This window comes from Amyelois transitella, chromosome 16 (assembly GCF_032362555.1).
Source record: "Amyelois transitella isolate CPQ chromosome 16, ilAmyTran1.1, whole genome shotgun sequence".
NCBI classification, from domain to species: Eukaryota; Metazoa; Arthropoda; class Insecta; order Lepidoptera; family Pyralidae; genus Amyelois; species Amyelois transitella.
In genome coordinates, this window is record NC_083519.1 from 3,882,581 (window position 1) to 3,898,628 (window position 16,048).

The 16,048-nt window shown below is 32.3% G+C and overlaps 1 protein-coding gene across 1 annotated transcript in view; it reads right to left on the reverse strand.

Moving 5' to 3' along the window:
* Nucleotides 1–1,190: 1,190 nt before the first annotated feature.
* The window catches only part of LOC106129642 (lachesin), a 52,904-nt gene continuing 38,046 nt past the window's right edge, over nucleotides 1,191–16,048 (reverse strand). The window contains exons 4-11 of the mRNA XM_013328245.2: nucleotides 14,902–15,109; nucleotides 9,626–9,796; nucleotides 7,081–7,209; nucleotides 5,794–5,932; nucleotides 4,184–4,335; nucleotides 3,742–3,849; nucleotides 3,027–3,089; nucleotides 1,191–2,507 (exon numbers count right to left, since the gene is read on the reverse strand). Coding sequence (XP_013183699.2) covers nucleotides 2,296–2,507; nucleotides 3,027–3,089; nucleotides 3,742–3,849; nucleotides 4,184–4,335; nucleotides 5,794–5,932; nucleotides 7,081–7,209; nucleotides 9,626–9,796; nucleotides 14,902–15,109 — 1,182 coding nt within the window. The 3' untranslated portion in view covers nucleotides 1,191–2,295. The remainder of the gene's footprint in view (nucleotides 2,508–3,026; nucleotides 3,090–3,741; nucleotides 3,850–4,183; nucleotides 4,336–5,793; nucleotides 5,933–7,080; nucleotides 7,210–9,625; nucleotides 9,797–14,901; nucleotides 15,110–16,048) is intronic.

Consider the following 16,048-nt stretch of genomic DNA (forward strand, 5'->3'; position numbering starts at 1 on the left):
TCCATTGTGCCGTCAATAAAATCAGTTTATTAGATGTTTTCGTATGTTTGAATAGAAATAATTTTTTGGTCAAACTATGTATAAAGTGTTTTACATATATTTTTTTCATGCTGCTCTTTGCGCGGATATTTTAAATGTCAATTAAGGGTAGGGCTAAACTTGGTTTTTCTTTTGGATAATAAACTAGCAACCTGTAACTATTCTTTAGTCTTAATTGTATTGTTGTAACTTAACTTTTTTAATTAAGTACATACTTCGTTTGAGGCTTGTGACTACGGGCTTTGGTTACCTCATTATAACAAAATATGTGTGTTTTTAAATAGAAATCATAATCTAGATTGCGTGCATGCGTGCACGTGTTAGTGTTTTTTTAACAAAGTCTTCCTTTTAACATAATATTATAATAATACAATAAATAAAAGTCAAGTATTCTTATTTATTAGTCAATCTCTCAAACAAATTTACTTACAAAACACCACATAACAGATTTATAAACGGTCCTCCTCACTTTTACGGTCAGCTAAATAGGCACCCGTGCGATTTTGTTCACAAATAAATGAATTACCATGTAAATTATCTCCAACCCTGTATTTGCATGACAAAGAGTTACCAAGGTATGAGATGTATGGGCGAGACGGGACAATAAGAGGGTATACGAGTACAGAGGGTCCAGAATGATGCATTCAGTGTTCAGATATTCTTTAATTAAGTGGACAAGTAGGTTGTAACTTTTGGATAAGTAGTCTTTTTCGTGAATAATTTTATGGTGAGTACCTAATAATGCTGTTAGAACATCTTCCCTCTGTCGTTACTCCTGGTTACGTCCTTATGAAGGGGAGCCCTAGATGCGCGTTTTTTGCGCGCTGGATTGGGTAACTCCGCAACCACTGCAGCAATAACCAGTTGCCTGAATGTGCAGGTTTCGTTACGATGTGTGAGGTGAGGGATCACCGTAATGGCATCGGTTAGCAAACATAGTTTGTTAGCTAACCGATCTAGGTACTTTACTCATAAAACAAACACGCTATATTCAAAGGTAATAAAAACAAAATGTTTAATTACAAATCATCTGTTTAATGATAGTTTTATTATGTACAATTAATTATTTCATGGCATATATTTATAATCAATAAATACTACCTAACTAATTACATCGTAATAAATTTAATAATTATTTGTATTACCTGCAATATTTACATAACACTCCCTAAAACTAAATAACGCTTATCAAATTAAAACAGCAAAATCTTAATATGTAAAGATTAAAATTTTCTAATAAATCAGTAAGTTACAAAGAAGAGTCAGGTTTCGGCATGAACAAGAGAAATATACCAATATTTGGTATTTATTATTTTGTTCTGACCAAAAGTAATCTATGATGGTAAAAGATTTTATGCCACAAAATTGTACTGTCGGATGTTGAGACGCAATTGTAGTATGAACAATGTTGTATTGTCATTACAATTGTTTTGCCCTCTACAAATTATGGATTGAAAAATACATAGCGGTTTCAAATATAAAACTAATATTCTGTCAGAATTACTAGTATTACTTCTTTTATAACGTAATAATTTATCAAAAAGTAATTTACTAAAATAACATAAAAATAATGTTTTCGAGGTTAGGTGCCGTTTCGAACATCGATCATTAAATTATGAATGAATATAAAATTATGGACAATATTATTTTATTTTATCATAGTTCTAGAAATAAACTTAAGGCCAAATTATAGTCTAAAATAATATTTAGTCAATCTTCGTTTTCGCTTTTTATTTTTACATCTACTGTATTATTTACATTGGGAGTCTATTTATACATTTTGTTGATATGCTTTCGTATGATTAATTGAATATTCATTTCAATGTAAATATAGTTCAGTACAATTGATATAAATGAAAATAAAAAATTACTTTCGTTAGAAAAATAACAACAATAAACAAAGACAAAAATGTATGCAAAATTTTGATCTCGGAGATTACGTTTTTCAAGTTTCTTAAAAACCTTAAACATTGCGGTATGTTCTACTTCAGGCCATATTTTGTTATTTGTAGATTATACCAGGCAAAACTTCCACAGTATATTTAATTCTTATACTAATTGATACTAAATAATAAATTAACACAAACTTCCTCATTGCTTGTTTTGCTATTCGTACACACATTTTCAACCCAACGAATACCGTAATAATATTTAAACAGCAGGGAAAGAGATTTGCATAATTAATGTAGGCACATCGCCATCATTAATTTAAATGAAACATAATCAAACTGACAGGAAATACATACTAATAACCTATCATCTTCTACTTTGCGGGATTAATTCGGTATTTCTATTAATATTAAGGAAAGCGCTTAAACTAGAGAATACGCGTGTTAAATATGGTAACACTGAAATAAGAGCGAGAGTGGGGAGAGGCAAGGCTTGGTGGCCGGTGGATCCCGTCGACTCCGCAGTCGGCAGCCAGTGGTTGTCAAGGACGGACTGTTCTATTACATTTTGCATTGTATCTGCGTAAGAAAATTATATTTTAAGTAACTGCGTAATAAAATATTAACGTCATTTGGGTCTATATATGTTTACAGAATAAGTTAACTGTTAAACAAATTTGGTATCTTTCAATAAAATAGGTTGAACATTTGTAAAAAATAAATATGAATTAAAGGAGGATATAAAGAAGATGTTTACAATCGTGTTATAAAACTACGGAATGGATGTAATAACTGTAGTGGTACTAACAGGAGAACTGGTGGCTATACATTCATGTTTTAGCTGAATTTGGTTTCTTCAATGTTAAAACAAATCCAACTTAGTTAAGTTAAAAGAAAAAGTAAAGACATTTTTAATCGAGCTATATCAATTAAAAACATAGAAATGGCATCATAAAGACTCTGACTCGAGTATTACACTTTTATACATGCGAAAACAAAATATCTAGCGCAAACTGGATACGAAACTACATTTGTGCATTTGGCTTAAAAATATTGTACCGGTACCTACTAGCAAAAATTTTAAAAAAATAACCTCACCGTATGTAGTAACATCTGGTGTATAGAACTTTTGTTCCGCCGGTTGCAACGGCACCACGAAACCTACAAAAATAGTTGAAGCTCTGTAGAAATTATTAAACGCCAAGTTGTCAGATTTACCGCCAAAGTTTCCCACTTGTTTCTCTTTCTGAAGAAATAAAAGATACTATTGCGGTCGTAAAAATACAATAGCTTATGAAATAACTAACGAAATATGTGCGAAGTAAAGATATTAAATTCGGTCATCATCCTTCTAGCGTTGATAAACATTTTTACGACAAGTATCGTCTTAAAAAAAAACCGCCATATCTACTATGAAAATAAGCGCTTACTCGCTTAGTGTAACAACAACTATTCAAGTTAGATAAGGTTTCCACGGTTTAGACTCACAGGGGTGACATGGAAGTCGCTTGGTGTAAATAGGTACCCACTTATTTGAGTTGATCACTTTTAAATTGGGTCATAGAAATACTTCGTGACCTCGTTAGTTAGAACACAATCGCAAACGCCAAAAAGATATTATTTTTAGAGAATAGTAACAAGTTTTATAATTTATAGTAACTTTTGTCAATCCCATCATAAAGCCGTTTACAACTGAATGTGGCCTTCCAGTCTTTACAATACTGTTGGCTCTGTTTACTTCGCAAGTGGTATAGATGTGACTACATGTATGTACGTTTGTAAAAATGTATTATGTATTAAAACTTGCACTTACGCGGCGGGGGCGTGTACTCCGTTGTAGTAGGGGGCGGTGTTGTTGTCGTCGTTGTAGTTGTCGTTGTTGTTGTCGTCGTCGTGGTAGTTGTTGTTGTAATCTTAATTTCTGTGAAAGGAAGGTACATTTTTATGCTGAAGAATTTAATACTATTATTTTGTAAACCATGAGGACTACTGTAAAAGACCCTCAGACACAATTGTAAGGTGTGGTAAAGACAAGCTGGCACTCAAAATAAAATACATTAATAATAAATATGTGTGTGATAAAAACGATAACAAAAATTTCGCGTCAATTTCTTTAAAAGTTGATCAGATTCATAAACTAAACCTTTTCGGAAAATTTGGCTGGTTTTGAACTTGAATTCTGCAAAGCTTCATGTTTATCGATTTAAAATTGTATCAAATCAATGATGATGTAAATTAATAAAATAAAATCCTACCATAAAGTCTGATAGTTCCTTCTGCTTTCCCCATTGTATTGGTAGTGATGCACGTATAGGTTCCAGCATCCTCACTCTTGAAGTCCGATATAGTGAGACTTAGTCGAGCCTGGTATGATGAAATACGATCTTCTGACGTCTCGTGCTTGTCACTATAAAAATAAAAAGGCTGCTGAAATGTTTCATTGTAAAAATTGTACTACAATTTTTTTAATAATATTTCGTTTCACTTAAACATGGTGTTTATTCCAAAATTAATTCAACCAAAAATAAAATTGCGTAATTGACGAAGGTACATGTAGTAACTCGGGTCTTATCTTTGCAACTTTGCAGGAAAATTGTTCCCGAATTTGATGCTAGCATGGTTTTAAAATGGTTGGTAATAAATAATGGTGTCATCGAAATCATTTCCATAAAATAAGGTTATAGAGTAAAAAACGGAATCGAAATAGTTCCCATGCATTTAGAAACTACGATGCCATCGACCGACACATAACTTTTATAACACTTCTCATTTCGTAAGAGATTTAAAGCATAGCCGCGCTAAGCTTTGGAATGACACTTTAATGAATCCATACATTTCCCAGACTTTCCACGTTCACACCTAGTAATTAAATATCTTCAGACGACTTAAGTCATTTTGATTTAAGCTTTGATTCGTTTATCTTTCTCTTGCTGATTATTTATTTCTGACCTTTATACAGCGGACCTCAGGGTCTAACGTGACGTGAGGCGGAGGGTACAACTGGGTACACGAAAAGACGGGAGAAATAATTGACATTACGACTATAAAGATTAACTAGTCATAATTAAAAGCAATTTACAATATCTATTGAAAATTATGAAGCAATTACATTCGACCCTGTTTAAAAAAACACGCCACATTCTTTCCCTTAAACCTATTTATCACGCTTTGAATCATGTCTCAAAATTAAACTGAAAATAATTATATCATCTGTTTCGGACACGATTCCTATTAATTTGATCGTCCAAAGAAAACAGCAAAAATGAGTTGTCAAAGCAAGACGAGAAAATTAACGCCGTTTTAATTTTATCTCCCTGTTTTCTGATTTGATGCTTCGTGAGTTTTGTTTTGAACGATCCAAGTTTGGGAATTAAGACAACAATTGTTTTATCTTCATTATCGCTCCGACTTCGATTACAATCTATCATTTTGTAATAAATTTTCGTTGGTAAAATGAGCTTAAAATATTACACAATGTTTCTGTTTTTAGCATACTAGGTACTTCTTATTATTAAATATCAATAGGCATAGTTAAGGTACGTTTAAGAGTAAGTTGAAGTACATTTTGTCTGCAGTCTGATTGTATAAGTATTGTACAATAATACTATAACAATAGAAAAACCGAAACAAGTCAAATCTCCAGTTTGGCCAACGTGTTGCACCCATAAACATAAGAATATTTTTAGATTATAGACTCTGTCTACCATTGAAATTTTTCATTAAAAATTAACCCTAAAATTTGTCTCTGAAATATAAATACTGTATTAGATTTTTATAAACCACCCTTTTATTTCAAAAACCGAAAAATGAAAACGGGTGATTTGTCAAAACCTAGTAAGTATTTGATGAAAAAAAAATAACTTACTCTGTTAGAATCATATCTTCTCCATTCTTGAGCCAGTAATTGATAGCGTGTGGGTACGCTTCAACGAAGCACTCCAGCCTTGTATGCGAACTTGTCGGGACACCTATCACTTTAGTGGATACCACTATAGAGGGCGCAACTGTGAACAAAGTTTACGTTAACTTACACCTGGCTATTGACGTTAACTTCACAAGTATTTGGTAAATCTTGTGTGGAATTCGCTCTGTTGGAGATAATAGTCTGGTCTGTTATTTCACTAAAATGTTTACTTTGTTTTGCTTTTAACACTATTAAGTAGATAAATAAGAATATGATCTTATAAGAAAGTGATTGCTGAAAGAAACTATTTGAACGATCGGGCATAATAAACTAAAATAAAGTTTAATTAGAATTACAGATTTTAATAACATTATTTCATGTTCTATGTATATTTGTCGCTTCTAAAAGACCTGATATAAGATCTCTTTTCATAATCTTATAATAAAAAAATAAATAACAGCTAATAATAAATATATGTATTGCTGTCATTATAATCAGGTTATATTGTAAGAAATAAAAGAAAAAGAAACAATTTGCATTTACTTGCTATTAAAACAGTCTTACTACCAAACCAATAAAGTAAACAGAGACATCAAGATTTTCAATATTAAAATTAAGTAAGTACGAAGGACGTGTAAAGTGTAAAACAATAAGTAGAATCTTTGGGAAAACCATTTATTCATCACATACATTTCGCATACATAGTAAACAAGTAGAGTATTTTGAGGGCGCGACCAGGGAGTTGAGAACAAAGTTAGAGTTAGTAAACTCACACCTGTCTATTGACACTGTTGTCTCTATCTCTAAATATAACGTCCGAGGGCTGTTGAAAGTTTTCCTGGATTTCGGTCAATTGTACCTGCGTGACATTGTATACGGTAGACAATTTAAGGAATTAGCAAATCGGAGGTGCGGTCTCAGAATGAGCGAAATGAAATACGCTTTAGCGTTTTACCAATTATAATAGATAAATTTTCCTTGGCGTAGTGGCTTTTGTCAACTTTAAACTCTTCAAACTGTTTTTGTCATTTAAAATCTTTTACCGTTATATTCTTTTAATGTGGCTAATAGTCAAATGAAGAACTCAAAATATGTCTTATCTATAACTCAGCTGTTAGCTTTAAAGCGTCCCGAACCCTCTTAAGATGTTATAAAGTGTGCAATATTTTTACAATTGCTACTCTAATAAAAAAAAAAAAAAAAAAAAAACAGAAGAACACATAAGAGAAATTGGAAAAAATCACTTACAATTTACACTGAGCATAATCCTCTTGCTGACTGAAGGTGGCACGTCATTGGATGCGATACAAAGGTAGGCGCCCATCTGCCTCCGTTCCACTCTCGTCAGGTTCAGATTGGGACCCATGAACATGTCCACTGTGAACAAAATTATATTTTCTCAACAAATCATCTCATCTTTGCGGTAAATTTCCCTAAGCATATTTCCTCGCGCTGTGCCTTGAGTCTTTGACACGATGAAATTAACATATTTTTTTTTTACAAATAAACTTTTAAAAAATAGTAAATGTTATTTTTTTCTAATTTAATATAAGTATTAAATATATTTGTTTTCTTGGAATAAAATTTGGCATCTATAGTAAAGATTCATAAACTACGTGACCTTACATTAAGAGTACCCATAATAATCTTTTAAAAAAACATCATTACATCTCCATTTAAAAATATGTTTAGAAGAAATAAAACATTTAAAAATAACACGTATTCTGTATGTCCTCTTAAAATTGATGACTAATAATTTTAAAGCTTTTAAGAGTTTTCAAAAAATACTACACGCGAGTTAGCCCGGCTGGTTCCGACAAAGAGAAAATTTAAGTTATAGCAAGTCTGTAGCTACGGCGCCAACAGGGCACGTAAATCGAAAGTGTCGGGGCCATTTACAAAAAACTTCCGGAACCTCTTTTACCCCATTTGACTCACTTTCTCGCCGTCTGCCTAGTTCTATGAATATTCATGAAATATTTACGCTTCAACTTATATCTCTGTTATTTTTTATTCGAGGCCGAATATCAGGCAAAATTTTTAAACTTTTATATTTGGAAGAGAAAAAGATTTTTTTTGTAAATGTTCCTTTAATTTATTTTTAAGGTTATTTAATTAGAAGAGCACAATTATGTCAAACTAGCTTTAACCCACATTCATAACTTTCTTCATGCAAGCTCGGCGGTTTCGGGTACTTTTGACCTGACCCGTTACCAGGACGTCCTTAATTTGAAATATTCGTTTTAAAATTAAATAATTCTTTTTTATAACTATTAAATTATCATAAAACCAATTTACTCAGTACTTAATCAAATTAAAAAAGGAATACTAAAAACAGTTTAGAAAAAGTAATCCGTTAGAAATCCAATTAGTTAATTTATATTTCTTCAATTGAAATGGTGTGTAGGCACTAAATAAATAACTATATTAATTCAAAGGTTGTCTGAAGGAGCTTTACTTGTAATTAATAAAGTGTTTACTAGTACTTAGAACAGTTAATTAAATTTAACTTCAATTATGTCTTTGCTCGCAATTTACTCGCTATTCAACCTTACCTTAATGTTTTTTTTGTTAAAAACATCTGGCTTGAGCTTGGTGCAGGAACTTACAGGTACAAACAACAGGTATTTGGATTTGTAGTTTGATTTGAACTTTAATCAAATTGTGTACTATCACTCTGTACATCAATTTATTTAAAATTGCCATTCCATATCATATTATATTTTTTATTATTTAAATTTCGTATAAACCAATTAATCATAACAATGTATTCTCTCGATTACATTTCTAAGTTTGGATAATTGTGAAGTTGGCGTTATTGAAGAAAATGCTGTAGTGCAGTTGTTACCGCTTCTTTTGCACTGACGCTTTGGAAGCGGCAATAAAGTTAGTTTTAAGTAATTTATTTTACGTCAACAAATGTTGTCAAACCAAAAGGTTTGACAATTATTAAGTGATGTTGATATGTCTTATAATAATGAATAAAAATTTTGAATTTGTTTTTGTTCTAAGTAAAATTTAATTATTTTAATGGAGAAACTGAAACTAAGGTGATTTTTACATATTTTTTTCGATTCGAAAAAACTAAAACACTGACAGGTGACTTTAAAACTCTTTTTACAGTATTAAAGTGTTACAAGCATTTTCTCGTTAACGGTTTTTTCAGTTATTTGTCGTGCCGGTCTTCAGTGAAGATACGCCATAATACGTTGAATTTTCCAGATTTTCCAGATATATATGATATAATAAAGCCGTAACTCATATCACCGTCCCATCTTCACGTCAGTTGCTTATTGGCTTATTTACGGCCTCCCGTTCGAAATTACGCCCAATAAATACTCGAGCGTGATTGCAATCATTGTTTTGTAACAAAATAATGGTCACGAAATCACGGAAGCCATAATAATCTGACCGTTTGATGATTGATCGTAAAGTTTGACGAGCCGCGATCGTGATAAAATTGATCTCAAACTGGAGCGGCCGTGTGGCCTGTTCGACCTATATCTTTGGTGTTATAAAGTAATAACGGTGCTATTAATAATTTTGATGTAGTAATTTAAGAATTTTAGAGGGGAACTAGAATTGGGGAGACGTTGAAAGGATCTTGTTTATATATAGGCATACATAATTTTGTTTGCTAAAATCCCCTTCACACTGTTAATTAACCATTTTCAATTCAATAATTGAAAGATTTGACCCTTTGCCTGAAATAATGAGTAAATAGTGCTTCTTTCACCCTTTTCAAATATATATTTTTAACATGTATAAGTAAATTAAAAAAAAATTCCCATACCTTTGTGTAATTCCCCAACTTCGTTCCTCAGAAGAATATTGGTGCCGTCTTCTCGTCTCCACAGAATCCTTGGAAGTGGTCTCCCGTCTGCTTTGCAGGACAGACTGGCATTGTCGCCCTCTCTAGCGACCAGATCACCACTGGTTCCCACGTCCACAATATTTGGGGGTACTGTCGGAAAAAAATAACCTTCTCGTCATGAATGTTTGTATGTAGTGCATTTAGCAAGAAGGAATGTAGAAGTAAATAGCGTTTATCATTTCTATGAAAAATATAGGAAATTAAAAGATATTTATTTCTAAGTAAAAACTTAGTAGGCTCAATTATAGAAATGTAAGTAATATCTGTAAAAAATTTTGTAAAGATTTTGTTGGTGACATCCAACTAAAAAAAAAATGATAATGATGCCAACAGATCTTGTATTATTAGAAGAATTCAATTATAACCATTCAGTTATTTCATAAATGGAATATTCTTTTAATAAAATAGGTATACACAATAGTCGTTAAGGATAATCAAACAATATTTATTATTAATGAAAAAATAGGAAGTCACTTTGTAATCAAATGGTAATATTCTATGAAAAAGTACGAGACGGTTTTAGTCCAGATAATTTATGTACGAAGAGATTGTAATTCGGGAATTAATTTTTGCAGGAAAATACACCCTCATTTTATATCTCCTAGTCATTGCTACGGATCTGAATTACCGATGAAAAAAATGTAAACAGTTGTAATATCACTGTAATATAACATCACAAGTATATGAAACTAGGAAAAAGCACGATTTAATTAAATATTTTTCTTTGTTAACAGAATTAAAAATTATTATATAAATATAATAATAAAAATCGCATAGGCATTTGTTGAAAAGAATAAATGTTATGTGTTATTGGAAACGTATTGTTGTTGATGGTGCCGTGTGGTTCCCGGCACCATTACAAAAAAGAATAGGACCACTCCATCTCTTTCCCACGGATGTTGTAAAAGGCGACTAAGGGATAGGCTTATAAACTTGGGATTCCTCTTTTAGGCGATAGGCTAGCAACATGTCACTATTTGAATCTCAATTCTATCACTAAGCCAAACAGCTGAGCGTGGCCTATCAGTCTTTTCAAGACTGGTGGCTCTGTCTACCCCGCTAGAGAATAGACGTGATCATATGTATGTATGTTGTTGATGATTATTTCAATAGAAGAGAACGAAAGCAAATTACTTAAATCACTAAGCACTACCACTATTTATAAGGTTATGTTCAAATTCTAATAAAATGAAACATAAAAGATATATTTCTGTTTAGGTAAGTACATAATTCAAAATTAATTTTAAAAGCCGAATCCATTCCTTTGTACATAATCCTAATTTGAAAAAGAAAATAAACGAATTTTTACAAACACATCTAATGGATACGATTACAATTTGTTATGGATCCGTATCCGAAAATACACACTAAAGAAAATAAATTCTTTTATAATCTCCGATTAATCGTAATCGTAAACATGTTATCGAAAGGTAGGATAAACATGTTGGACCAAACATAAAAATAGATTTCCAATCACAAGAATTCTTCTACACGAAATCAAAACATTTCTGTAAATAAAATAGGATATGATATCTTAACCACCTCCAAAAAAAGGAGGATCTCAGTTAGACCTGAGAATCTCGCGTTTCGATGTACCTACTGATTTTGATGTGGTTTTTGAGGATAGTGTCATTGATACTTATGAGAAGGTTTATAAAATAACTGATCAAATTAGGAGATTATAGATTGGGCGCGGATCTCTTTATCAACAAGAGTTTTTGTTGCATTTTTTTTAAATATGTTTTAAGGAATCAATTGTTGTCAAAAGCTAGTTTGTAGTTAATTTAATTAAGGAATCCATAAAATTTCAGTATTGGACCGGTTATCAAATAGCCGTTGGGAATTAATGTGAATGATATTACTTTAATTTCAATTTCGCCAATGCACCGTAATTTAACTAGTCAAAGTAAATTACATTACCTGATATGAAATAGGGAATTACAAAATTGGCCTTAGTTAATTCTAAAATATTTATTGTTGAGGTAGTGATTGAAGACGATGGGTAATTAGGCCAGGAAAAGTACACGTTGCAGAAACAAAATTACTTATTAATTTATTTAAATACTAGCTGTTGCCCGCGACTTCGTCCGCGTAAAGTTCGAGTTGAATCTTAATCATACAGTCAGATACAGACAGACAGACAGACAAAAAATGTAAAAAAAATCTCTATTCGTTTCAGTCAAAATCTATACTAATATGAAGAGTTTGGTTTGTTTGTTTGTTTGTTTGTTTGTTTGTTTAAACGCGCTAATCTCAGAAACTACTGAACCGATTTGAATAATTCTTTCACTGTTAGATAGTCTATTTATCGAGGAAGGCTATAGGCTACATTTTATTCCGGATTTCCTACGGGAAACGTCAACAATGCAGGTAAAAGTTGAATGAGTAGGCCATCTGCGAGCTTTCCACGCGAACGCTGCGCAAACCAACAAAGATAAATTAGTAAAATAATGTACTTAAGATGTGAAGTACTCATTTTTTGCCACAAAAAAGTCCGCGAGAGCATATATCTATCTCTTATGGTTTACTTACAATAACCACTTTTATGTTCATTTTTTAAGATTATTTTTCATTATAAACATAAGTTATTTTGAAACCAATTTTCTTTAATTCAGTATTAATCCTTATGCAAATAAATATGTTTATTACTTTCGGCTTTTCATTTAGATTAAAATTGCCATTTACAGTATATAAATCAGATGAATAGGTTTTGAGATAATAGTCGTTTTAGCAATTTGCAGCGAAACATTTAATACGGCGAACCAGCGTTCTTTCTAATACGCGTGACCGCCTGACCCACCCTCCCCCATATTTCGATCGCCCTGCTCTATCCTACTTCCTACATATAGATAGGTATCATTCTACTTATAATACTTCCTTTGTATGTGGCAGTGAAAACTGCATTCAAATTGAACCCGTGGTTTTGGAGATACATGCTAACATTCATTTATGTAAACAATTGTATACTTCAGCGCCTCCTGGTGATTTGTAACCGTAACACCTATCTAAGAACATGCACCAATCAAATCTAAATCCAGTAGTGAAAACCGCATTAAAATCGGACCAGTAGTTTTGGAGATATATGCTAACATTGGTTTGCACAAACAAACACACAAACGCACAACCTCTCACCCTAAACGCATATATACAGTCTCCGTTCGGTCGCGGGTAATGATGTGGGCCAAGTCGTCGCCAAGTCGCATAACAATTAGCAGCTATCCACACTAATAATCCACACTAATAATAAAGAGGAAAGATTTGTATTTTTGTATATTTGTGTGGAATAAACTCAAAAACTACTGGTCCGATTTTGATAAAATTTGGCACAGATATAGAATAGACCTTCAAAAGTGACATAGGCATAAATTTGTTTTGAAATAAATTAGTTTTCAGGTAGAAAAATATGTCCACCCGTGCGAAGCCGGGGCGGGCCGCTAGTAATTGATAAAGCCGAGGAGGATGTTTGCAAAAATAAATATGATGCCCAAAATAACTATTCCACGCGGACGAAGTCGCGGGCACAGCTAGTATTAAATAAACAGACAAAATATTATTACCGTTTTATTATATGTAGTATTTTATTATATGTAGTATTTTGATTTTCAGTTTTTTTTAATAAAATACTCAAACAACACAAAAAAAAATATTGTTAATAAATATTAATTCATATCTTGTTTTTGTTGGGACTCGAACTTGGACCGTCAACTTCACAGTCTCACGCGCTAACCACTGGACCATCGAAGCCGTTGCGGTGGTGTCGAAATTACAGTAGACTACATACATATGGTCACGTCTATATCCCTTGCGGGGTAGACAGAGCCAACAGGCTTGAAAAGACTGCCACGTTCAGCTATTTTGCTTAATCATAGAATTGAGATTCAAATAGTGATAGGTTGCTCGCCCATCGCTTAAAAACGAATCCCAAGTTTGTAAGCATATCCCTTAGTCGCCTTTCACTTATATTTATATGTTATAGGTGTAATGCTGTCGTATAATGATAAATGACGTTGAATTTTAAATTTCGTAACTTATTTGCAGGCAAACTCATGCCTTGAGTTCATTCAAATGTTGATAACTTTTTTTTTAGTGAACCGATTTTGATGAAACAAACTTTAAATGTTCTTCTGAGTTAAAACAAAGCAATTGGTGAAAGTTTGAAGTAAATCGGTTCAGTACTTTCAGAGATAATCGTGATCATACATACAGACAGACTAGAAATTAAAAAAAAAATTTTTTGCTTTCTATTATTCATTTTAAGTGTCCCTCTATCCATTTCAGTCAAAAATACTAAATGTACAGACAAAATATTTTTACTATTTTATTATATGTATAGATATAGATTGAGGCGAACAAAAAAGGGGCGTTAGTTTCTCCGCATGCGGACTCAAGACGACGCCTTCGAAATTTGAATGTGGCGCGAAGTTGGCGTCACCAAAGACAAACAAGGTTTTCTTTTTTTTTTATTACAAATGTACAAGGTGGTACGTACGTATGGTAGGTACCTTCCATAGACCGCCACAGTCTTTCAAAACAATTAAAATCCCAAAATTTTAGGTAATAATTTCTTAGCTTAAACAATATTCTTTGATTTGGGTCTGAAGCAATAAGTAAACTAAAAATGAAACGAAACTTTAATTTTATCATCAAGAGGTAAGACTATAACCATAATTTGTGGCAGCTTTAGGACGGCTGCCAAGATCACAGCTGGAACTCAGTTAATCTAAGTAGTTAATAAAGCGTCGAAAAAGGTTCATTTACTAGGAGTAAAATTAGTATCTAACTTATCATTGTTCAGAATGTGTTAATACAGATTTTTTTATGATAATCACTTTTGTTTGACTAATGAAACGGTTGTCGCAAAAATAAATCGTTTCTTGAAATAGATGAATTCTTATTAAAGTAACGTCAGACAAAAGGCAATAGTTTTCAATCTCTTTTAGTTGCTTAGTTTCGCGATCCGTTTTCCAACCATTATTCTCACCACTATTTTATGGTATCTCAAGAGTCGTTTGTAATAATACATTTTTATCACCGCCAAACAAGCATATTTTCATAGAAACTCACAGAACTCTATAAAATGAAAAGTGAAACTGTGTTGTATGAAAATGCTTATTTCTCCACTGTCCTATTTTCCATCTAATAGCAAATAGTCTGTTATTTGCTATTAGATGGAAAATTTAGTGGTCATAACTGACCTAAAACATCAACACATCCGATTTGCTTCTTCATAGTGCTGGTGTTGATTTGGCACATGTAACATCCTCTGTCTTCGACCTTCAGGGGCCGTATGTGTAGTTGCCAGGAGTTGGGTGGGTCGTTGGTGACCGCGTACCGGGAACTGTGGGTCACCAGTCGAGTGTGGAGGGTCAGGATGGTCTGGTCATCGGATCTTATCCACGCCACCTGTTGGAAAATTATGAATTTATTGGAAGTTTTTTTAAGCATATATTTTATTTTTGTGGTAAGTGTAGTATCGAAAGACATCTGGTGTTAGGAATGTAAAGACAGAACGTATTGCCTCACGAAAAAAGGAATATTTTTTTTATACTAAAAAGAAAAAAAATCTTACCAATCATATCTTTTAGACAAGTAGAAGTAAAAAAGTTGGTACATAATCATGTCAAAAATATAACGTTGCGTTCTCTTATTGCCTAAGATTCATTGATACGACCTATTAAATTATTGTAAAAATACCCACGACACGAATTGTAACAATATCGTTACGGATATTATATCTATACTACAACAAGCCGTTGAATTTCAAAGTATTATGAGAATATGCAAATTTGAAATTGCCGTTACAATTTTATTTTATCGGCGGATACGCGCCCGCTTTCAGATTGCTTTCAGTCCCGCGGGAGTGACGGGTACCAACTTCGAATAGGTGGAATCGACATGTTCAAATATCTATGTTATTAAAAATAGTGTTATGTAGTTTTGTAAAAATAATGAAGATAAAAAATTTGAACCAATGCTTTATTGTAATAATTGTAAAAAGTACTCTTTGTTGTTGATTTACGTAGGTAGGTTTATTTTTTGCTGCATTAAAAGCGGTAGGTTTCCTATATTATTATATATAACTTCATGTTTGTATGAATCTTTATGTCACAGGTTTTTAAATAAAAAGTTTAATCCTTGTTGCTTGCTAAAATGTTATGAAAATAAAGCATTTTAATTTAATTTTTTCATAGATACAGTCTGTGGAAAATGTGAGGATGTGTGATATTACATATGCATGATTAATTTATCTTGTAGCGCTGTTGAACCCGATACCTTAAAGTTATTCAAATATTGATCAAAATTCGGGAATTGGTAACGTAGTTTTATTGACCAATAGTTTAT